This window comes from Leptodactylus fuscus, chromosome 2 (genome assembly GCF_031893055.1).
Source record: "Leptodactylus fuscus isolate aLepFus1 chromosome 2, aLepFus1.hap2, whole genome shotgun sequence".
NCBI classification, from domain to species: Eukaryota; Metazoa; Chordata; class Amphibia; order Anura; family Leptodactylidae; genus Leptodactylus; species Leptodactylus fuscus.
Window position 1 is genome coordinate 254,188,430 of NC_134266.1, and position 25,468 is coordinate 254,213,897.

Sequence of the window (25,468 nt, forward strand, 5' to 3'; positions counted from 1 at the left end):
AAACTGTCCATAGTAACCTCACAATCCCACCATGAGGGGTAGAGGGTAACTACGTCCACATACTGATGCCCCTTCACTACACATACACAACCGTTCTGAGGTAAATCCCGCCCTACAATCCTCTCCTAGCACCAGCTCAGCCATGTTTACACGTCCCCATCCGCAGTCACAACGCCCGGGGTGTCAGTGTTTGCCCTCAGACAGGTAAACCTGACACGATAAGCTGAGAGCGCCACAGCTTCCCCGGCTCCCGCCGCTCTCCACACCCGACAGCCTTTGCGGCGGCCAACGTACATTGCGTAAGGGCTGCTGGGATTCGTAGTCTCTTCTCTGTTCTGTGAGGAGAACCAAGCCGCGGGCGGAACTACATTTCCCATCGTGCTCCGCGCTCCTGCCGCTGGGTTAGCTTTGTTTGCGGAGGGCTTGGCAGGAGTAAAGCGTAGCCGGGCATTTAATATTTGTTTGAGTCTTTTGGCACCCGGGTGACTGCAGAGCTGGATGTGCAGGTAATAGCCGAGGGAGAAACGCTGCGACTTCTCCTGTCTCGTGGCTCTGGATATGCGTTTCTAACTCTGTCCCTGGAGTTTTAGCTGTTGCATCGCTGCAGACTTGTTGCTATGTAGGACAGGGCGCACCGAGGACTTGTTGCAAGTATATAGTTAGAGAGAGATGAGGACATTGTCTCAGCTTTTGCACATAAGCAACATTGGCTTATGTATAACAATGGAATATTTTGCATCAATTTCTCTTATTTCTGATATTATTCTATAGCTGACACAATTCAGAGCCGTAGTCTAGCTCTCCCGAGGCTGTTTACCCCCAAAATGACCCAGTTGTTGGGGTCTGGCGTTCCTAATGTTGCATTGCTTTGGACAGAGCCCTTCAAAATGTGCGGGCTACCTTATAATAGCTTGTTGTACCCCATCAACCAGCCGCTCTTTGTAGTATTATGTCATGTGATGTACAAAGGGGATATGGATGGCGACAATCTGGCATGGACAGGACTGAGTGGTGATATTGGCTGTAATCTCAGTCCTTCAATCAAAGATCACCGTGTGGCCCTACAACACCTGTACTAATGCAAGAGAAGGGGGTTATAAGTTGCAAAAAAGACTGATCGCTAGCCTTAGGTATTGCTGCAAATGTCTGTGACTGTGCCGCCGTAGGAGGTGTAGACTTGGTAAAGAACATCCCTTGTATATTTACTAGCTGGGAATTCGCTGTAGATGTTCCATCTTGGTATTACTTAGATCGACATTGATATTGGTTGGACTTGATTTACCCGTTGTATTATTGCTGTACCAGCAAAATAAGGCTAAATTCACATCCACGTTCCATCTAAAATCGACAGAGAAAAAAGTTCTGCAAGGCTTCATCATAAAACCAGTGGCAACCTGTCAGACCCCATGATAGCTTATGCAGTCCATGGGTAACTGCTTTTAGCAGCGGTTGGGCTCTCCATCGTTCAGGTCACCATGTGGACCCAAACGATGGAGAGAAGAACGCAAGTGTGAACCCAGCGGGAATGAGGTTTTACAGAATTTCATCCACGGGCTGCAAAGACCGACCTGCTTTGGGATTTATTTTTTTTTTAATCTATTCTGAATAGGGCATAACTGCTGAAGAGTTTTCTTGATCCAAATGCATTTCTGATACTGATGACCTTTGCACAGATTCCCCATACCGCAGTTTCCACTGCCTGTAGGCTGCTGGAACAGATGATCTGCGTGCGGTATCTGAATTGGTGTGCCTTTGGCTAAAGCCCCACATAGCAAAATGCAGCTATGCTGTGTTTTTCTTTGAGTTTTGTTGTGTTTTTTTTTTCTTTGCCTAAAATGCTGATTATTCCACAGCTTAAAATAACTTGGTTTGTTTTTCTAAAGTACCATTCACTTTGCTGTTACTGAAAAATGCAACGTTTTATTTTCTGCTCCCCCCCCCCCCCAAGCATCACTTCTCTCCACTTTTTTGTGCGGAAACCGTGCAGAGACCTCGTGGACCCCCTTATAGTCTATAGGGTCCGCAGGTTTCCTAAAGTAACCGCTTTATTATGCAGATTAGGTTTCCATTCGGGGGGTCCCCAAGTGGACTTCCCAAACGGAAACCCATCCGCAGATGTGAACCGGGCCTTAGCCTTTGCATCTCAGTCCCATTTATTTTAATGAGACTAAGCCACAAACAGGCTGCATAACTTCAAACTGCTGGGGTATAAAGGATTGCTGTGCAGTTCTGATCTGGATATTGGATAGTGGTGGCACCAGGAGAATTGAAACTGTGGTCATATATCTCCAGCTCTTGTCCATTGCTGTAGTTTCTTGCAGGAGTTGGGATGTTGGACCCCACAGATCAGATACTGATGGCCTATCCTTTGAGTAGGTCATCAGTATCAAAAATGCATTTGGGGCCTCCCACCCCTTTTTTTTATGTCTATAAGTAGGTTGTTCTATGAGCTCTTCTCTGACCCATGTAATGTCTTTTTCTTTTTTATTGCAGTGATCCACCATATCAATATGGAATTAACCCTGCAGTTCCTGTAGAGCTGTGATACCCCGATGAATATGCCAGAGATGATTTCTTCCCCAGATTTCAGCAGTGAACCTAATTTTATGGCACAGTACATATCAAACATTGGCCGTGCTGGTGTCATTGTAAATTCTGCTTTCCCCAATCTGGAATCGGGCGGAGATGTGCAGGCAGTAAGGCCTCCTAGTGCCCTTTCAGGAATGCGGGTGCCCACACCTTTCTCCGGGAGCAGTAGCCTGTTAAGTGAGGATTCTTTTGAACACCAAAATGCTGCCCAAAAACCACCGCACCATAAAACGGACCATCCAGGACAGATCTCAATCCTTAAAGACCCTGACTGGGAAGGGAGCAGAAGCCGACCACACAGCAGACCGGTGTTCAGAGAGGAGAACGTTTTAAGAGAAGAACTCAATGACCCACTATTAAAAAAACTGGAACAGGTAAAACAGATGGATTTGTCACTGATTTTGGGGCTTCTTATTTCTTTTACACACTGCTGTTTAGTTAAAGGGATTTTCTGGCCTCTAATGGAGTTTTCATATTGATGACTTATCCACTTGATAAATGTCCTGGACCATGTGCATAGCAGCCGTTTCAGTGGCCTCCAGGTGCTAGAAGTAACACTGCAATTCCCCCAAAATCACTGCTATACAGTGGACAGGGCTGCACGTGATTAAGTTTTCTGTATGAAATTTTTTTTGGGGGTAGGAATACCCCTTTAATGGGCTTACCCTTGAAGTCTGCTGCTGTTCTTGCCATCACCAATTTTAGATTGCTGGGGGTGTGACATTCGTGGCCCCCACGGATCAGCCAGACACTCTGGAAAACAGCTGACGCTGGGTTGACACCACCACTTGATTTCCGTTTTTAGGTTTCCGTCTTCTGCAGAGAGAATACGGAAACCTGTTAGACTATGCCCGGCCGTGAGCGTTTTGTGCTCTCCGCGGCGAAACCTTTTTTTTAAACCGGACACTGCATGTCCGACTTTGTGCCCGGATAAAAAAAAAAAAACAACTGTTTCACACCGTAGAGGCACAAGACACTCACGGGCGGACACTTTGCAAACCCATTCAAATGAATGGGTTTGAAAAGTGACTGCAGGTTTCAGTCTCCTGTCCAGTTTTGGGCAGGAAACGGAAAGCTGCATAACGGAGACCGGGCGCAGATGTGAAAGAGCCCTGAAGTGACACCAGATTGTCCCTGCCGATATTTGCTGGGGTGAACTTTAAAGCCTGATTTCTACTAAAAAGGAAGTGAAATAGGTTAATACAGTGGTCAAAAAAAGGTGCGCTGATTCTTAAACTTTAATTCTGTTCATTTTGCATTGATGTTAAGTAGTAGTAGGTTTGTGTACAGATGGTCATGCATGGTAGAACTTATTGATGGATTGTGCCATGTTGATTGTATTAGTCTTCAGTGTTTTTAATGCTGTCCGTGCCATGAAAAGTGTTTCTTAACCTGGCACGAAACTTCTTTTGTTGTAGCTACCCTAAAGTGCAAGTATATGAAAATCATAATGTAGGATAAGAAATTGGCTCATATATGTGTATTATCATGGGTCCTTGCAGGGAAGCCGTGAACCCAAGGGCAAAACTCAGGGCACGACCTATTCCTGTCTATTTCGCGTTCTGAGCTTATTAATGAATTATATAGGACCATTGAGCTCACGGATGGGATATCCTCCATGTGCTATTTCCAAATGGACCCGTACATTTACACATTCGTTTGGCTACTTCCAACAACTTCTAATTGCAGAAGTTGCAGAGCCACCTAAAATCAGCGGAGAGAAAAGTCTTGCATGAAGAATTATATTATAGTCAATGGGGTCTGCCGGTCTCTGTGTGTAACAGCTGTTTTAGTGGTCCGACTCTCCGTCATTTGGGACCACCAGGAGACCAGAGCGCTAGTATGAACCTGGCGTCAAATCCAACAGCCCAATCCATGTTTTCTCTGACTCCTGCGGTCTGCGGAGAGTTGTAGATAAGAGCTTTAGGCTTATTGTCCCTTTAAGATACCACATACTTGTGTTGTTTGGCACGCTGTATAAACTGCGACACTTGTTCTCAGCCTGTCCTTCTTTTCACCGTTGTGAATGATGCAATGTATTGATAAACCTGACATTCTTATTATATTGTATATTTGCTTTGTAGCTGAAAGAAATCCAACAGCAGAAACAAGAGCAGCTAAAGCAGCAGCAGATGGAGCAGCTACATAAGCTCATGGAGGAGCAGAAGATACTGCTGAACTTGGTGTCGCGACAGCCCGCGTACTCCGGTTTGTATTAACCCTTTTGTTTGAAAAGTGTACGTCAAATGGAAACAATAAAAAGCTCTTCAGCTATGGCTTTATCTTAGAGACTGAGCTATCTAAGATGGCCGTGTCCTGCTCAGGGAATGCAGTCTGTGTGTTGTCCTCATATCCTGTCCCAGTCGCAGCTTGTCTGAACAGAACTAATAGCAGCGTAGTGATTTATGATGCTGTGAGTTACACAATTACTGAATGTCTATTGTCCTGTACTCACAGCATTGTTTTAGTACGGGGCAGCAGACCTGCCACAGACGCCAGGTTTTCGTAGTCCTTTCTTTCAAATCTTTTAAGTGACAAAGGAAATCTTTTAAGTGCAAAAATTGGCCAAAAAAATGTTGCACTAATGGAGAATTGGTAAAATGGCCAGTGTATATCTACAGAGGACCACTGACATTAGGCTAAAGATGGTGAAAGTTAACAATTTCATCCATGACAAATATCAACAAGTGAAATTTAAAGGAAGGGAGTTGAAATTGACTTGTTTGGTCTGGTGAATGCTGATGATGGAGATGACATTTCTGGCCGTGTGACTTCGCCCCCTAATTCCCGATCCCACAAGTAGATAATTGCCTGTAAGGGTCAATGCTCACTGAGTTTTTTCGGTGAGGATTTTGACGCTGAATCCGCCTGAAAATCAGCCTCCAAAAAAAAAGCCTCCCAATAGAACTCTATTGGGAGGCTTTTATTGGAGGCGGATTTGGAGGCAGAGTCAGCGTCAATATCCTCGACAAAAAACTCTGTGTGCAGAGGCCGAGTTCACACAGGGTTTTTTGGTCTGGAGTTTGACGTGGAGGCCGCCTCAGATTCCGGACCAAAAAAGGGCTAGCTGCTCTTGGATGCTGGTGCCAGTCATGGCATTCCGCCAAATAAATGGGCCTAGTGGGGAGGGAGGTGTCTTGAGGCAGATGTCCGCGGAATCCGCCTGAAGAAAGGACGTCGCTTCTTTTTTCCGCGAGTGGGAACAAACCTCTTGCGGAAAAAGGAAATGACCGGCTTCCATTGATTTCAATGGGACGCGGGTTTTTTTGGTCAGGATTTTAACGCGGATTCTGCGTCAAAATCCTGACCGAAAACCCCGTCTGAACTCAGTCTATAATTGGAGAAGGATGTAGGAGTCAGAGTGCTACTTCCCATCACATCACCCATGGGTCATCCTGTAACCACTACCCCTGGGTCCATCACCCTGGATCCTCTAGACCAGGCAAGTGAATTTCAATTTCCCAGTAACCCTTTTAACATTGGACACCCAAAAGTTGTTTGTGTAAGGATTGCTCAACCATAAACCTATTTGTGTCTGATTTATGATTACTTAAGCCTAGAAGTGACTCCCCACACACAATCGAGACTTTATTACTTTCCCATCGCCCTTTGTAGGCATTGTATTTTCTTTTACATTGTTTGACGACATATACATTGTGCTTAAAGCCAGCTATGAATGAACAGTACGCCCGAGGCCTTCAGTTAGTAGGTGCTGATTTTTACAGGAGGTGGACAACAAGGCTCCACTAGCAGCTTATCTGCAGATTAGCCGGATAGACCAGAGCGGCCACAACTGTATACAAGTGTTACTATAGTAATGTGTGTGTATAGTAGGAAACTTTATACACAGAAATACACTATGGACTGCGGCATCGGACGTGTGACTGGCAGCGTCATTGTAAATATTCATACGTTACTTTGTGGTTTGTGATTTCTTTAGAAATATTGTTGTATGTTGCCAATTTTTTTCCACTGCCTGATTATTTTTTATTTTTTTTTCCCGATCTATTTTTTTTCCCCTTCTGTTTAATTAATATACTTAATTAATGTTTTTTTTTTCCTCTAATGAATTTTACTGCTAGTAGAAAATAAGTGTCAAGCTCGATCTTCAGCCAGATTCTTGCTGATGATTCCCATTCATTATTAGAATCTGATGCTAAATTTGACACGGTATTTGATCAAGCGGAAAATTCTGCTTCAAAATCTTGAGGGTCCATTCAAATGGAGGAAAATAGTCAGGAATTTGTTGTGGAATTGCAGCGCTGAAAAAAAAGACATTGCTAGCAGAAAAAGGAACCCATTAAAGTCAATGGGAGGCTTTTTTTCAGTACTGAAATTCCACATCAAATTCCTCACCATTTTCCTCCGTGTGAATGGGCCCTTTAGCTGATTTTTTTCTTTTTCAGGTACGAAAAATTCTGCCATGTTAACTATTAGAGATGAGCGAGTACTGTTCGGATCAGCTGACGCATCGAAATGAATGGACGTAGCCGGCACGCGGGGGGTTAAGCGGCCGGCCGGCGTCAAAGCGGAAGTACCAGGTGATTCCATTCATTTCAATGCATGCGTGCTGTTCGGATCGGCTGATCCGAACAGTACTCGCTCATCTCTATTAACTATGCCTTCGGGTACATGCATACCATCAGGGTTTACGTTCAGAAAATGTGCATGTAAATATATAATGTATACACATGGAAAATCTACACCAATTTCCACTGAATTTCACGCATGTACATGCAGTATTTATTGTTGTTATTGACTTGTTCTGTATTTTTAATGTCTATTACTCAATTTCCATGCAGAAGAAAATATGCGCCATGTGCATGAGAAATAGAATATCTCATAGATTTTAATGCTAATGGATGACGGTCCATTTTTCCACATTGAATCCACACGGAAAATCTGCAAGTGTATACTTTATGTACCCTAACAATCGTTCATATACATACATGCAGGACAGTGAATGCTCTATGTGAATGAAGCTAAACAAGTACCGATCAACTTGCTGTTTTGTTGAACGTGACTGCAGACTTTGTCGGGTTTAACCATGGCACACAGGTCTTTATAGGTGTAGTATAGCCAAGCTAGGTGAAGACGTTTAAGACTATTTGCATTATTGTGTTTTTTTACAATTTTTTTTTTAATTTGGTGCATTGGAATAAAAAAAAAAAATATTAGCAAAAACTATAAAAGGAGGTTGTTTTAGGGCTAGTTCACACGTTATTTGGTCCGGATTTTTGGTTAGAATCCAGACCAAAATGCACCTGCCGCAGCTTTCCGCTCCGGATTAGGCCCAAATGTAAGGGCCTAGTCCGGAGGGATTGTCTTTCCGCGGAATCCGTGTCATGACAGGGCAGGTCGCTTCTTTCTTCCGCGAGCAGTAAAATACGAAAAAGGAAATGACCGGCTCCCATTGAATTCAATGGGAGGCGGTTTTACGACGCGGATTCCGCATCAATCCGGACCAAATAGCTACGTGTGAACTAGCCCTTAGAAGATAACCCATGTCCACTGTAGCAAGGGATAAACTTTTTCTTTGTATTTTGCTAGTCAATGACTGGTCATAATAAAAAATCTTGTACTACTGTTTGTTACTGTTACAGAGCATGAGCAGCAGACCCTCCTATCCGGACACCATAGCAGTTCTTTGTCCCAAAAACATCGTTCACGCATCATGTCCCCGGTCAGTGGCAACATCCCCAGAGATTCCCCGTACATGAAGCATGATCTTATCACCAAAGACTCTCCATCTCGGCCGCCTTCTGTATGTGTTCGAGAGCTTAGTCCTGAAAAATCCAAAACGCTAGAGGAGTTGTTAAATGAGGAGGACACGGAAGGTTACTCTGGTAAGGAATATTGGCTCCTGCTCTCTGAATGGGGCATTGTCCTATTCTGACATTCACTTTCTCTTTTCTGTGACTATATATTTAATACAATATATTATAGGTGATGGAAATGAAACAGACGATTCCTCACGAGAAGAAGATTCCTCCAGGGTACAGCACGAAGGGCTTACTAAGAACAGTGCAGATGACAGGTGAGTGGTTTATTCCCTGGGGAGGGCGTAGAGCGGAGATAATTGTATCTAGCATTATTCCTACTGTTCTAGGTGGTTAGGGTCCCACCTGTCTGGCTATCTGCACATATGGTGTGGGGCATAAGGTGGGGGTCCTGCACATATGGTGTGGGGCACAAGGTGGGGGTCAAAGCTCAGCCATAACACACTTGTGTCTATACTTTTTCTCACAATTTTAAATCTTATTGGGTATTGAGTTGCAAAGTAGACTATACCAGTTTGGCCAGGGTAATGGAAATGTGATGCTACAGAACCATGACGCTAGTGTGAACAGAGCCGTAAGAGTATAAAGCACCGATAAAATATTGAATGACAGCTATGATCCCCGTGTAAATAACATTGGTGGTGGTTCATTGTTATCATGTTAGTTCTGTGAAGAGAGACCATGTATTCAGAAGCACCGAGCATTTCTTTGTTTTCATATTTGGTATGTGAGTTTTATGTTACAGATAATTGTGTGAGCGTGTTGGAGTGCGTTCACATCACGATTTTTTACATACAAGTTCATAGAGATAAAAGATCAGTTTCTGTATGTTTTGTGTGTGTATGTATATATATATATATATATATATATATATATATATATATATATATAATTATTTATTTATTTTTTTTAAAGGACAGAGAAATGTAGAATACCATAACTCCTACTTCTAGCGTTTATTTACATGTAATTCTGCCAGGAGTAACTATAAAGTAACATGTAAAATTGCAAACCGCTGAGAAAAGCCCAAGAATACATAATATAGGAGATCCGGGGACAGTGGACTCCAAATACAGGACTGCAAATGCAAAAAAAAACCCATCCCAAACACGGGAAAAGAGAAATCAGAGCACGATTTAAAAAATAAATAAAAAAGTTGCATACAGTCCGTTTCCTAATATCTTATCTGCAATAACACAAACAGCTAGTCACAAGTCATCTTACATTTACATTATATAGACTGAAGAATTCTCTTGGTGCCTGTGCACAGAGAAAACTATTTGCAGACGTGCTGTGAGTAGAAAAACGTCCCCTCCCATCTTTATTTACTATGTGAGGAGGTAACAGCCCCCTTCCCTCACTGTTCACTTGTCTTAAAGCCTGATTTATCTATTATTATTATTATTATTATTGTTTATTTATATAGCACCATTAATTCCATGGTGCTTTACATTTATCTATGGACAGACTTTCCCTAGTAACAGGCAGTGAACAGCACATTGGTTAGAAGGGAGACACCTAGTGCAACTTTGGAGAAGTTTTTTTTTTTAAGCATAAAAATCAACATTTTTAAATAAAGTGAATTACATTTTGGTCCTGAATCACATACTAAATGAGACTAAGTTGTCTGTTAAGTCCCATTGTAAGGGCACAATCTTTATTTACTCTATAGGCCTATTATGTCCAGCATCAAGGAAAGAAAAAAATCATTTGAAGAGTTCTTGGAGGAGCAGATGAGGATTGAAGAACAAAGACTTAAACAAACTAACCTGCAACAGGTAACTTTTACTGGGCCCGTTTCCTAATACTTGGTGCTAAACCAGTTTCCACTTTTGACTCCTCTGACTGCTTGCGCTCACTAGAACACTGGGATAGAGTTACATGAGATTGTGAAGGACAGATTTAGGTGTGACACAATACCTTTCGTCTTTAGTTTGTCTGGGCTGTTTCTCAAGTTGACTGTATTGAATCTACTCTTATGCTGTAGGTAAACAGTTTGTACCTGTTCTTTAAACTGCTCCCTATACAAGGGGACTCCAATAACAGACCGCAGCTTATTCAGATCAGTGTGTATAGGCTGAATATATGTACCTGCTGATGGACTGACAAAACAGTCGGTGAGAAATTGGTGTTTGCAAAGGGAGTGATCCTTACGAGCTTGTATGTAAGTGTAGACAGATGAAGGGAAATCTTTCTTAGCCTGTTGTGGGCTACACATTTGGGATTCGGTATCTGCCTAGTTACCATATTGATTGATCTTGGTTGACTCGAATGGTGAGAGTCCCACGCTGCAAGTGACACTTCACCTGACAGTATAGCGCTGAGGAGACCTTATAGGGACCTGATCTGTATATATGGTGTATATCATATAGATGTCTTAAATAGTAAAACAATTTTCTGAGCACATCTATAGTAAATAGTTCCAACCGTTCGTGGACTTTGCATGTAGTGGTCCTCTGGCACGACTCACTCCAATAAGGGGTCTACGATTCTTGTGCTTCCGCCCAATATTTTTTTCTGCACGGTTTACATTCCCCTCCTGAAAATAAAAAGTTCATGCTTGTGATAAGGTCATAGTCGCGTTTATGACTAATTGACTTATTATTATTGTTGTTTATTTATATAGCACCATTAATTCCATGGTGCTTTACATTTGGGGGTTTACATACAATACACAAAATATACAGGTAGATATAATACTAACACTGACAGACTGGCACAGTGGGGTAGAGGGCCCTGCCCGCGAGGGCTTACAATCTATGGGGGAAGGGGGGTAGAGACAGAAGGAGAGGGGGAGACTGTACAGATGGCAGTGCGGTGATAGTGTTATTGGAGGTTGTAGGCCTTCCTGAATAGGTGAGTCTTCAGGGCCTTCTTGAAGCCTGTGATTGTGGGGGTCAGTCTTATGTGTCTTGGTAAGGAGTTCCAGAGTATGGGGGATGCACGGGAGAAATCTTGGAGGCGGTTGTGTGAGGAGCGGATGAGAGAGGAGCGGAGCAGGACGTCATTGGAGGATCTGAGGTTACGTGTGGGCAGGTAGCAGGACCAATAATATCGGGTAACTTAATTAGGCTGAGTGCCAGCTGGTCTAGAAATCACACCATTCTATGTGTTGGTATTCATTCTTCGCTCAGCAAAAAATGTATGCTGATGCACCTTTATTCAAGAACACAGGGGTTAAATAGTAGCAGAGAAGGAAGTGATATAACAACGTAAGTTTTCATATTCATTCCTAATTGGTATGGGACATCTCAATCAAACAGAAAAAGTGAAAACCAAAGTGATGGCCAAGGGGCTCATATATTTTGACATTGGAAAAGGGCTTATAGCCGGAAGAAAATTTCCTGTATTCACCCTGGGGGCTTTGCAGGGAGAGAACACAGTAGAATGGTATGTTCAGATAGAGAAATTGGTGCTGATTTTCAGGCAGATACTACTTCAAAATTGGCACCAAATTCTGACCTGAGTCTTCCTCTTGTATTCAAGAGGAGACAGAATCCAAATTAGATGCTGAAAAATAACTGCCCTGATTTATTTAGCCCGAATTAGATCTATTCATTTGGGGCTAACTCGTGAATGAAAGTCGAAGCCAAGGGACAAAAAGTGGAGGAGTTGAGGCAGAAGTCTGACTCTTAATTCCTCTTTACTTTCTTCCATGTGAACCAGCCTTAAGTCGGTCTCTTTTCTTCCTGGTGTTACTTGCTGCTTCATTCTCTACAAACTACGATACACAGAACCAAAAGGAAAGCTTTTCATACTCTTCTTGACTACTATTGTGTGTTGCTGTGTTGTGGTTCTATAAGTTTTCACTGCCTGTGGCCGACTCAGTCGTCATATTTTGCCTTCTGTTTCTGAACTTCCAAATGTGCCTTAATAATATTTCTTTGTTATGCTGAAGGCCATTGAAGAACAATCAAGGAGTAAGCCAGAAGTGAAAAGGCCATTTCTTCGTAGAGGTGAAGGGCTTGCTAGGTTTAAAAGTGCCCCAACTAAACAAAGCAAACATCAGGAGGCCAAAGCCATTCCTCAGAAGGCTTCAGAAGTCCCTGTTCCTCATAAAATGGAGAAAGTGCACCTTCAGAGGAAAATTGCACCACTGAGCAAAGATCTGGCATCTGAAAATGGTTCAGGAGCAGCCAAAATTCCAGCTGTACCTGGAAGAGAGAAGAGTGAGTCCATGCAGAAAAAATCTGTTCTGAAAAACCACAACTTAAAACGTAGCTTGTCCTTTGCACATGGACAGCTAGAAGATAAAACCACCTTCAGTGGGAGAAGTTCTGTTCCCCTGGAGAGAAAAGGATTGCCAGAACTGGATAAAGAAAATGTGGACAGCGCAAAGTCCACTGAAGCAGGCAATAAGGTCCAGGATGGTGACTCCAAAAGTGCCAACCCTGCAGAAATATCATTCGAAATTTCCTTCCAAAAACGAGCAGTGAAATGGGAGAAGGAGAAACAGAAGGAACACTATGAATTGGATGAATTTTTGCTCCTGGAACAAGCTGCTGATGAACTCTCCTTTTCCAGCAACTCTTCGTTTGTCCAGAAACTACTTGACCCTAATTTTCAGAATGACAGTCGCAGGTTGTCGTCTACACCAGTTAAGTCTACGGAGAAGCACCACGAAAAAGTCTGTAACCCTATAAGGACTACAAGTGGAGGAACGTCGAATCAGAGAATGGAGGCGTTAGGGTCTTTGTCAAAAACTGATCCTAAAGTTGGACTTCTTGAGAAAATTGGAAAGAACTCATCTGAGTTACATAGGACTAGTGAAGAGGCAAAAAAATCTCATGTTTCCGACCCCGTTTCAAGTGAAGGAGACTATGCATCTTCAGGAGATGAACATGGTAACTCAGTTTCCAGTAATAATGAAGAAGTAGACAGTGATGAGGGCATCAACACCAAAGAACTCAAGGAGTCTCCTAAACGACTCACCCGACACAGTAAGGGCAGGGATTTCGATCTTGACTTATCTGATGGAGAAGAAAATGATAGTAAAGAGCAAACACTATTGGCAGACAACGATAAAACATCCTTGAAAGATGATGATGATGGTTCTTCATCCTCTGACTCAAGTCAAGTAGTGTTTGATGATGAGCGGACTTGGGATGACCTCGGGAATGTGCAAAGTTTGAAGGGTGTTTATGAAAGTAATTTTGCTACGAAGCAGTTTATTCCATCTGAGTATACCAGCAGTAGTCCTACAGATGCCCCAGACAAAGGCATCACAAGGAAAGTGGCATCAAAAAAAGGAGACCAGCTTAAAGCTACAACTACTAGTACTCCAGATACTCCTCCAGCTTCAGAACTCATGATGAAGTTGTTTCCAGCACTAAAGCCCAAAGCAAAACCAGAGGCTCAGAATGTAACAAAAACTGTGCCAAGTCAAGAAGGGCCAGGTAAGAACATATCAGTGGCAATACCCTCATTGCCCCGAACAGCTTTATTTGCATTGACCAAAACTCTGATCTTGGCAACTCAAGCACCAAGTCATAAGGGGAGAACACTGTTAGGTTAGGGCCACCTGAATTAAACTATGGTGTGGGGTGGGTGGGCCTGTTTGGTTCTGATGACTGCCTTTAAAACAGCCATAGACTGGGGCCCCACCGGAAAAATTGCGGCATTTTACAGTAAGGGCAAAGTGGATGGGATTTTAGCGAATCCCATGCCCACTTTGCGGTAAAAACCGCGGTGCGGACATATGTCGATTTCCAAAACCAGCGCAGTTTTGGAAATAGCAGCATGTCAATTATACTTATGGAATTGGCGGTTTGCTCATGGGTATAATTGTAACAAAGTTCGCGGAGGAAAATTCCAAAACTTTCTGTCTAAAGCTATCTGGGAATATCTGCGATGCTGCAGTGTATTTTTTTGCTGCGGCACGTCCCATGGGGCCTTAGCCTTACATGTGTTCACACTAGGTTCACACTAGCATTCGGCTTTCCATTCTTTGGGTCCGCTTACAAAGTTTCTGATCCCATAAACTAAAATGGGGTCCGTCGGGTTTCTAATATCTGTTGACCAAATGAGCAATTGGATGATGATCATCTAATGTTCATGGGCAGACTTGGAGATAAGCTGTTAGATCACATGACAACAGGGTGGAGCTAACCTGCTGTCTGCATGAATAGACATCCTTTAATGAAAACAAACTTGAAACGGGCATAGTCTTGCCGGGTAGTCTGTTCTATGACTATATAAGCCTTCATACATGGTGTCTTATCAGTTTTTCTGCTGCTGATATCTCCATTATGGCGACAGCACGTTTTACATTTCTCTCTGGGGCTTTGGGTGTGTACAATAAAGAGAAGTTTGCCCTATCCATTACTAAGAATACTGGTTTATTTACATGTAATTCTGCCAGGAGTAACTGTACAATAGCAGCTGAGAAAAACCCAAATGAACATCGTATAGGAGATACAGGAACACTGACCTGCAAATTAGGTAAGGTGATCCCTGACACAGGAAAAGGGCACAGTCAGGAAAGTTGTTGTCTGTGAAAAATATCCCATCTGCAACCACTCAAATCGCCAGGAGTGAAGTCACCACTGTCACTGTGAATGTCTTGCATCTGTGAATGGGGCTTCCATAGTAACAGGGGTTTAACTGCAAATTGGATAGAAGAGAGACACCTAGTGGCAGTAACTTAGGTTTAGAGAGATTTTTTCAGGCAGAAAGCAATATTTTTGATTAAAGTGTATTACTGTCAGGAGGGGCATTCTTCACAGCCCGGCTAGATTGTCAGAAACGCCCTTCTGACAGTGAAGAGATATCGGTAACTGCACCGATATCTCTTGCCCCGGGGCACATAATGAGAAGGCAAACAGTGCTCTGAATTCAGCACACTGTCTGCTTTCTAGTGGTATTAAAACCATGTGTGTCCGAGGACATGAAAGGTCCTTTTTCCTTGCCTTGTATATGGTAGCTCATAACTGCTTTGGAATTTTACAGCTTGTACTGTACGGTTTCCCCACTTCCAGGCGATGCTGTACGGTCTCAGCTTTTGAAGGAAAAACTAGTTGAATTAGAAACAGAAATTGAAAGGTTTAAGATGGAAAATGCCTCCTTGGCAAGACTCCGGGAAGACAAAGAAAAGACTCTGGAGACCCTAAGGTTTGATATATTTTACTGGATTGTTATTATTTAATCATTGTCCAATCAAACAAGGTCTACTTACAGGAGATGTGCACTTCTTACAAGTCTTTTACATATAAATGGCCCCCTTACTGACTATGGGGCGAATATTTGTTGCTGCTGGGAGTAGCAGGTATTGACTTCTCAATTCTACTATGTTTTTACAATGCTCTCCAGTTACTTCCAGACACTTCATAATACTCCTCAGTGGCTCCAAACAATAGTTGTGCCATATAAATTAAAAAAAAAGCTATTTACCTAGCTCAGTCCCCATGCAGCTCTGCTTCACTTGTTTGCAACTTGATGCAGCAAAACTGTACAGAGTTGCAGCTGCTGAATGGTAGAGCAGGAAGTTCAAGACTTCCTGCTCTACCATTGCATTCAGTTTACCCATATCTTAGGGTTTGCCGGGTTTCCACATGTCCCCAGTTGGGAAATGGTTGTTTTTGCTCTGTGTGATCTCCAGGGAGAACTTTATTCTACTTAATTTCTTAATAGATTTTATTTAATCATTTTTTTCCATTTGTCTGTAAATTTATGATTTTAACAGGAAAGAAGTTGCAGACTTTGAACAGCAGAAAACAAAAGAACTAGCCAGGATTGAGGAGTACAAAAAAGAAGAAATGAAGAAACTCCAAAAAGAGCGGAAAGTGTTTGAGAAATACGCTAGTGCTGCGCGAGCAATACCGGACAAAAAAGAACGGGAGGAAATTCAGGTGAGGGCGATGTAGCCACACAACGTATGTCCCAGCAAAAACACTTTGAGCAACTTGCGCATCTTATATAAATGATTCTCCGATTGTCATCAGGCCAAAGTCCTGTGATCTTGGCTGTCGCCCTTCTCTTCTGACTGACAATGTATGATGCAGAAGGCACCAGAGATGTCAGTCAAGGCTATAAGGCAGAGGGGCGTGTAGTTTACTTTGTATCCATACCATATGTTTACATGTAAATGTGCATTTTGATCTATTTCCAAAGACTTTAAAGCAACAGATCAAAGACTTACAAGAGGAGTTGAAGAAAAAGGAAACAAAATGGTCGACTACCCATGTGCGTCTCCGAAACCAGATAGAAACCTTGTTAAAAGAAAACGGGGAACTGCGGGAAGAAATCAAGTTTATGGAAAAAGTCCGGTTGGAGTCTTGGAAGAAAACGGAAGCTATGGAAGGCAGAAAGAAGATGAGTGAAACGCCTACAAGTCAGCTGAAGAGATCAGAATCTGTAGTAAGTGACTTCATCCTATCAATGGCCATGGTCGCATTCATTGCTACTTATTACAGCTACCTACAACCTTAGAGATGCACAGAACCATATTACTACAACCAAATCCAGGGGGCCATACTTATACCTCCAATTATGAACTACTTTACAGACATTAATAGTTCATGTGAACGAGAAACTTTGTAATATATCTTAATAAGGAAATAGGTTTCCTTCTCCGCTTTTCGAGCTGAGTTATTTTTTAAGTATTAGAAATGAAGAAGAATCCGGTGCAGGCACACCCCCTTAGAGTCGCAAGTGGTATTAAATAGTCGTGATAAGGTCAAAGTCATGCTTATGACTAATTGACCAATAAACCAAGGGTAACTGTCGCCATCCTAATTAATTAGGCTGAGGGCCAGGCGGTAAAGAAGTCACACCACTCTGCATTGGTATTCGTTCTTCTCTCAGCAAAAGAATGTATGCTGACGCACTTTTTATTAAAAACACAGGGGTTAAATGATAGCAGAGAAAGGAAGTGATATAAACAATGTTTCATACTCATTCCTGATTGGTATGATACATCTCAATCAAACAGAAAAAGTATAAGCAGTGCCATATATAGCCAGCTACTCCCGGTCCTGCGTAGTAACCTTGGGGAGATGTCTTCTGGCAGCAAGCCAAGCATTTGTTTTTCTTGCACTCATCCTGCATGCAGGCGCCATCTTATCATATAACATTATACCAGTTTCAAGTATAAGCAACTATATCTAGCTTTCAGCTTTTAAGTATAACAAGGTTTTTCATACATTACATGAATATAAACTTCACGGTCATACACTACAGCTTTGTGACTATTTTATTCCAAAAGATTGCATAACATATTGAAGAATTCCCTCCAGTATTTGCAATAATAAAGTACTGTACAGATGTAACATGTAGTTCTTTACAGCCTCATAGCATACAGTATAGGACTGTGAATTGTGCCGTCGGACATCTTAAAGCCTCTTCTCTCAATTTTCAGAGTCCACTGCACATGTTAAAGCAGAGACGAACACCTGTCCCCGAACCAGAAAAGAGCACAAAGATTCTCCGAAGCCACTCGCCCATTAAAGGTACACTAAGTGAGGACGGGTAATTGTCTTATATGCACAACATATCGGGGCACATTTATCAATACTGTCAAAACTTTTACCCCCCCCATATAATCCCATTAGCAGTTTTAGCCATATTCGTGAATCTGTCATATAGACCTTCATAAATATGGAGTATGTCTAGAAGCACCAAAATTCTGTGAACTTCTTCAGTGGCATTATACATCTTCTGCTCCTTCAGGTTTATCTTCCAAAAGTTTCCGAAATTCATCTCTCAGTGACTCCAGTAATTCTGAGGCATCAAAAGCCAAAGCAGCAGAGTCTGTGACTAGTAGTACGCCCCAGGTAAGCAAATTTATCACAGATCTTTGCAAATTTAATAGAGAAGAGACCATGTTCCAGTCTGTGACCCTCAAAGATCTAGTTGATATTTTTTCCTTTGCTTTGTGTATTTATTTTTGGCTATAAAAATACTAGAACATCCTATAAGTGGTTGCAGGTCTCTCTGTTCCCATGTTCTCCTACTTGTAGGGATTGGTTATTGCACCGTGTGGGTGCACTTATTCTGTCCGCATCTCTATGTTTCCCTGCAGGTTCCAGACAAGGTGCTATCTACAGAACCAAAAAATGACAGCGCCCCAGTGAAAGACAATGACTATGTCCAGGGAGAAATTACATATCCAGATGGAAAGGTGAAATGACTGTTGTTAGTGTTTTCTGGTAGTGTATTATATTTGTGGAGGAGTCCATCCTCTCAGGCTAAGCGCAAAGCAATCCGTACAGAGAACTGAAGAGCCTAAACTTTTTAAGACTAGAGATGAGCGAACACTATTTGAAACTCCAGTTTCGAATAGCACGCACTCATAGAAATGAATGGACGCGGCCGGCCACCGGCAAAGTCTGCATGCCGGCCACTTCCATTCATTCCTATGGGTGCATGCTATTCGAAACAGCTGTTTCGAATAGTGTTCGCTCATCTCCAGTTAAGACTATTCTGTCTTCTCTCCTATATCTTTATCTTTCTATCTGAGCTTTCTGTATGTTGTTTTTCTTTTATTACAATTGTATTGTCGGTGTTGCTGTAACATACTGAATTACCCCATGGTGGGACTATTAGAACAGGGCCCCACCTTGCGGAAACACAGCTTTTTTTGTTGCAGATTTTGTTGCGTTTTTTTGAGTCAAAACCAGGACTAGATTGAGCAGAAGTTAGGAAGTCTTTATACTGCTATATACCGTATATACTCGAGTATAAGCCGACCCCCCCCCCCTTCTTTTTAAAGCTGCTTTTTTCCCCACTATTTTATGGGAGATCATATACATTACTATTGCGGCTGGTCATAGACCACCCACAAAAAATATATAATTTTTTTTTTTTTGCTTGACTCGAGTATAAGCTGGGGGGCTTTTTCAGCACAAAAACTGTGCTTAAAAATTCGGCTTATACTCGAGTATATACGGTATTTCCAATTCCATTTGTAGCTATTCTTGGCTTTGGCACAAAAAACCACAACAAAAAAAGCTGCATTTCCGCAATGTGGGGCCTCAGCCTTAAAGGGATTCTATCGTTAGAATTCCCTTTTTTAACTAAGAGCACTTCAGCAGAAGAAGAGAAGAAAGGTTATTCTTCTCTTACCTTTCTTTTTGTGATCTTGATTGTAATGTACCATCACTCGGTTGAAATAAGGTGCTCAGAAACGGCCTCTCACTGCCGTATTATCAAATAAGAAATTTCCGGCACTCATTTGAACTTCCAAAATAGTGACACGTTTTATTACATCCAAAATGATAAACATTTTGGTCCCATGGACATTCTTCAGTACATCGGGTGCAGTGGAGAAAGTAGAATGGAAGTCACACAGGATACCCAGATAGTTCAGTTGTTGCAATCCATCTGAACTATCTGAGCATCCTGTGCGATTTCCATTCTATTTCTGATCCGCACCACTGTTCCTGAGAAATTTGTTATTTCTTCCATCTATAAATGGAAGAAATAACAACAGCACTGGGGGCATCCGAAAACTCTGCAGCGACGCTTCTGTCTTCTTCTCCTGTCCGCCTCTTCACCGCGTCAATGGTCACATCTTCATCCAAAAGCGCCGACTGCGCATGTCCTTTGGCCATTTTCCTGTGGCTGAATGGACGCTAGTGTAAGAGGCCACAGGAAAATGGCTGACGGACATGTGCGCTTTTGGATGAAGATGCGGCAAGGAGAAGAAGACGGAGGCGTTGCTGCAGAGTTTTCGGGTGCCCCCAGTGCTGTCTGAAAACTTATCTATATACGGAAGAAACAAACTTCTCAGGAATGGTGGTGCAGATCAGAAAAATAAAGGTAAGAGAAGAATAGCCTTTCTTAAGGCTATTTTGATATGTACTTAGTTAACAAAAAGGGAATTCTAATGATAGAAACCCTTTTTAAAGGATTATCTTATACATAAACAGGTTTTATTATATTAGCCTATTATTTAGTGTTGTGTGTGATTTGGAAAATTACGTGCAATTTAAATAAAATTTTCCATACAACGAGATCTATATAAAAAAATTTTGGGGGTTGTTCGTTTTAATGTACTGCAATTTTTCATTCCCTAATTTGCAGGTAGAGCGGATTTTAAGAAATGGCTGTCATGTCATTTTATTCCCAAACGGGACACGTAAAGAAGTCAGCCCGGACGGAAAATCTACAACTGTGACCTTCTTCAACGGGGACGTGAAACAAGTGATGTCAGATCAGAGAGTGGTAGGGGTCTGACTACACCTCCTTTGTCTTATGTTTGACGCCTTTTGCGATCACTTTTAGAATTTCTTTCATTCTCTTTTCAGATTTATTATTATGCTGATGCACAAACCACACACACAACGTACCCCGATGGACTGGAAATACTTCAGTTTTCCAATGGACAGATAGGTTAGTGGTCAGTTTTGTAAGACATTGCGTATGTGGTTGAACAGGCTGCGAGTACACGACACTGATTTACTATTGAACGACTCTGGAGGAAAGCTTAGACACGACATCTTTCTGACTTGCTCTATAAGAGGAAGTGATTTCGTGGGAAAGGCGCAAGGCTGAAATATAACAAATTGTACAACCGTAAAGAAGCAGCAGATTTATCATCCAGAATCCTCCACTGTGATAAATCTGGCACATTTTCAGACTTGTCAAGTTTACTCTGTTACTATTAGTACATGTGAGCTATAGTGTGTTGTGTACGACCTGCCAAACGTTCCCAATATCAACGTCTAGAAGATGTCAGGAGAATTCTGTCTTCCTTCTCAAGTCACCATTCCTGACGTAATTATATAGTGTGAAATTATGTAGAAAAAAAACAAGGGGTTGTACCATGGAAAGTATTTATCATCTATTCTTTGGGGTGGGGGGTCTGACTACAGCGACCCCCGCTGATTCTGAGAATGTGTGTTCAGCCTAATTGCAGCCAGGCTTACTATAGATGCACCAGGTGGAAAACGTTCCCCTATTCACTTCAATGGGAGCACGGAGGAAACCGAAGTACAGCATTCAGCTATGTGCGGTTCTCCCGGCTAGTCTCTACTTCTTGGTTTCTCTCGACAAGCAGGACATGACCATTGAAGCCAATCCTTGGCCAAAGCAGTGACAGTCGAGCTGAGTGCTCTTCTTTGTCCAGAGGAACTAAGCAGTAGAGACCAGCAGGGAAGACTGAAATTTTAATTTACAGTCCAGACAACCCTTTTTAAGCTAATAATCCAGAATATTTTACGGATGATAAATCATAATACAATATATTTTGTTCATTTAGAAAAACATTTTCCCGATGGAAAGAAAGAAATAACATTTCCAGATCAAACAATAAAAAATCTTTACCGTGATGGAAGAGAAGAGAGCATCTTCCCCGATGGCACAGTCATAACCACTCACCCGTAAGTTACATCTAATGTATTCTGTCCAGGAAACACGGTCCACTTTTTGGCAGTTTGAAAGGGACTCACTGCTTCATAGCAAGTTATGGTGCTGCGAGTTCCCAAATGACCGTAGCGATACTGTACTGACATACAACTGTCATGAGGACGGCATCACTGGCTATTCAAGAGCACTTTACTTTAAGTGGAGCTTTCATGTCCTGTAACAAAGTATGTGTTATGTCGCTGCGAAGTTGACAGTCTGCTTAATTCAGTGCTGTCAGTATTGCCTGTATGGCCTAGTATCAGAGAGATTGGTGCTGTTTGTTTTGGTATACATGTCGCTGCACAGTCAGAGGGGATCTTTTTACAGCTCAGCCCCATTGCTGGGCGGCAACACCCCTTTCGCTTGACTGTACAAGACTACAGAAATCTGGGTGTGTGTTCCTCACCACCTATTGATAACGCAGAATTGCTGACCAAAACTAACAGTATCAACATCTCTGCAGCGGGGACAGATACTGGTATAGAACATGTATGATATTAGAGGACATGAAAGGTCCCCTTTAAAGGGGACTAGTGTTGAGCGAGTAGTATTTGATAGAATACCTCGCCGACATAGGAATGTGTGTAATCTGCCGAACACCAAGGGGTTAAACGCTTCGAATATTCGAAGCGTTTAACCCCTCGGTGTTCGGCAGATTACACACATTCCTGGGCCGGCGACGTATTCGATCGAATACTACTCGCTCAACACTAGTCCCCTTTAAACAAGTATTTCGGTAAATTCACGTGGGATAACTTTATGATGCTGCCAAGCACAAGAATGGGGATCACCCCACATGGCTGCTCATGTGTTGTGCCGATTTACTAGCAGTCCCATCGAGATAAACAGAGCAGCAGCAAGTAATATGCAATGTGTATCCGTTATCAAATACGTTACACAATTTCTCTCAGTTTGCATTCTGGCATGTTATCTACAGTGGCGGCCAAAAAAAAAAGCACCACCAGTGGATTTTGTCAAATGTATATGATGCGTATATAATGAGTCCCTGCAGATGATATGTATACCTCCTACCACGAAATGGTGCGTGTTTTGTTTGGTCGCCACTGTATGTTAGTCATCCCCTTCACCATGTTCATATAGGGTCCTGATTGAGAAATCTCATGTCACGTATGGCTCTGGGTTACCTGCCGGCATGTATTCGGATTACCACTTGGCATATAAGACTACATTTTCCATACACCTGTGTCTGCAAAATTCACTGAAAGTAGATATTTTGATGAATAATGATGTGTCTGTATGCCCTGACTGACTGTATAGGTTGGGCTGTGATGAAGAACTCGGATACACTTTGCAGCAGGTGTTATTATTAAAGGGGAAGTTGTTCTATGCAAAGCAGGTTTACTCACTGAGTAATGTTCCAGTCCTGCAACATTCCTATATACAGTCTAAGAAATTGATCAAACAAGTGCAATGCAAGTGGGGGAGTCGTCCGTAGCAAACAGATTTTACTTTTTAGAGGACACATGGAAAATGAAAGCTGGACCTATCTGGTGCAGTAAGTGCTCCACTTTCCTTTGCGCATATTTTGATAAATATCCCTCCATGTCTCACAGCTGTTGAGATCTGTCTGTTTGATATTAGAGATGAGCGAGTACTGTTCGGATCAGCCGATCCGAACAGCACGCACGCATTGAAATGAATGGATGTAGCCGGCACGCGGGGGGTTAAGCGGCCGGCGTCAAAGCGGAAGGACCAGGTGCATCCATTCATTTCAATGCGTGCGTGTGTGCTGTTCGGATCGGCTGATCCGAACAGTACTCGCTCATCTCTATTTGCTATCAGTAAATGAGCACACGCCATTCAGAACCATTGAGATCTAGCACCGGCCCCATTTGGAAGTCAATATAGTTGCATTTGATTTATTTCATAGCAGAAATTTATTTATTTTTTTCCTCTACATTTAGGTGCAGGGGATTCAGCTAATGTTTTTTTCTTGTACATAATTACCAGTCTGACTATAGTAAAAGCAGTCCCTATAATATAGCGAATTACCTTGGAGCACTGCGTTCAGTTACGTGACCCCCAATCCATTCTCATCATCTGCTGGATCTATTCGCAACATAGTGTCCCTTGTGTAGCAACTATGCCAAAAAAGAGGAAGGGTCTTTCTTATCAAAAAGGCCCCTTTAAACAAAACCCCATATCATAAATACAACCCCTAAACCACTATCACAATAGCAATAGGTTTCTAAAGCTGCCACTCTCTCAAATGTCCCTTGCAGCATGAAGGAAAAATAGAATGGCTGCAAAGAGTCATGTGGGCGGTCCCAGCTTCCAGAAGAGTCCTGCAGTCCCCTTGCTTCACTGTGCATGTGCTAGATGTCCCTAGATAGCTGGTTAGTAATTATGTATCCCCGGGCTGTGGGACGTCTATCAAGCCAGGACTGCAGGGATCCTCAGGAGTCTGGGACCACCCACCCGACTCTACAGGCAGCGCACACTACTGTTATTTTTTTCCTTTAAGAACCCTTTTACCATTGTAATGTTGGCAGTTTTAGGGGCTATATATGTGCTCAATAGATTGCCAGTCTGGAAAAGGCATACGGGTGTGTTCACTATTGTAGTATGTCCGTGATCTATTCCTATTATTTACTAATGTTTATTTTCACGCCTCTAGAGATGGGACTAAAGTTATCCAATTTGACAACGGTCAGCGGGAATTGCACACGGCACAGTTTAAAAGGCGAGAATACCCGGACGGCACAGTCAAAACTGTATACACCAACGGCCAACAGGAAACCAAATACGCATCAGGAAGGGTCAGGGTTAAAGACAAAGATGGCAACATTATCATGGACACGAAGATATGAAGGATTCTGTTATTTATGTCATTATTTATGTTTGCGCTATGTATATATATGTTTTGTAAAAGCAGAACGTCCCTATGTACTTACTGTATATACGAGCTGTACATAAGCATTTTATTTTTTTAATGAACATGTAAGTAAAGTACATTTCTTAATAATAATAATAAAAACAAGATGAAGTGACAGATCACACGGAACTGCCTCGGTGGAGATGGGACTCTAGGATCCCGCAGCTCATACAGATCCTGGACGGGCAGATCACATGACTGCCAGGGTGAGCCGAATCTAGGCTTGTCATCCAATTATAAAACCACTGATCAGAACTGAATGGTACAGGTGGATATAAAAAAAACTAATATCTTATTAAGGAAATCTGTTTCCTTCTCCAGGTTGTCTCTTCCTTCTTATCTTCCCTTTAGTTTGTCTACATATCCAACTCATACTTAGAAGTCTATGGAGAGGGAAGGGGGAGGAGAGAATGTTAATTGATTTATTGCTCATTCTATGCAGTGGTTGAGTCTTATCTTGAACATACAGCAGTGTAAGAAGAGCTCCTTCAGTGTAATAGGGTTTAGTAGACAGCCTCCTCCTCCCCACTCCTATAAAATATGTATAAGATAACTTGGCTTGATAAATGGAGAAGGAAACTGATTTCTTTAATAAAATATACAAAGTTTCTTATATTCACATGTACAATTTATTAAAACTTGTTTTATAATTGCAGGTATTCTTTAAATCAGACGTCCCCAATCACCGGGCCACAAACCAGTATCAGGTCGTTTATGACTTGGTGCCATTCTGCCCCGGTCTTCAGGGATATTAGTCTGGCTACTAGGTGTTCACATAGCATAGGAGCAGCGGCAGACTCCTGGTACAGAACCTGTTTGCTGCAGCAGCCCACTTTCCATTTACCTAGTATTAATACAG

General features: G+C 42.2%; 1 protein-coding gene across 1 annotated transcript; it reads left to right on the forward strand.

Moving 5' to 3' along the window:
* The first annotated feature begins 406 nt into the window (after positions 1–406).
* CPAP (centrosome assembly and centriole elongation protein) lies at positions 407–24,646 on the forward strand. The gene is made up of 17 exons (XM_075266057.1): positions 407–506; positions 2,494–2,963; positions 4,674–4,797; positions 8,193–8,435; positions 8,536–8,626; positions 10,042–10,147; positions 12,268–13,765; positions 15,347–15,479; positions 16,051–16,216; positions 16,479–16,724; positions 17,725–17,815; positions 18,036–18,139; positions 18,388–18,486; positions 20,391–20,531; positions 20,615–20,699; positions 21,568–21,688; positions 24,352–24,646. The coding sequence occupies exons 2-17, from the start codon at positions 2,553–2,555 to the stop codon at positions 24,542–24,544; spliced, it is 3,852 nt and encodes a 1,283-aa protein (XP_075122158.1). The 5' UTR covers positions 407–506; positions 2,494–2,552; the 3' UTR covers positions 24,545–24,646.
* The last annotated feature ends 822 nt before the right edge of the window (positions 24,647–25,468 follow it).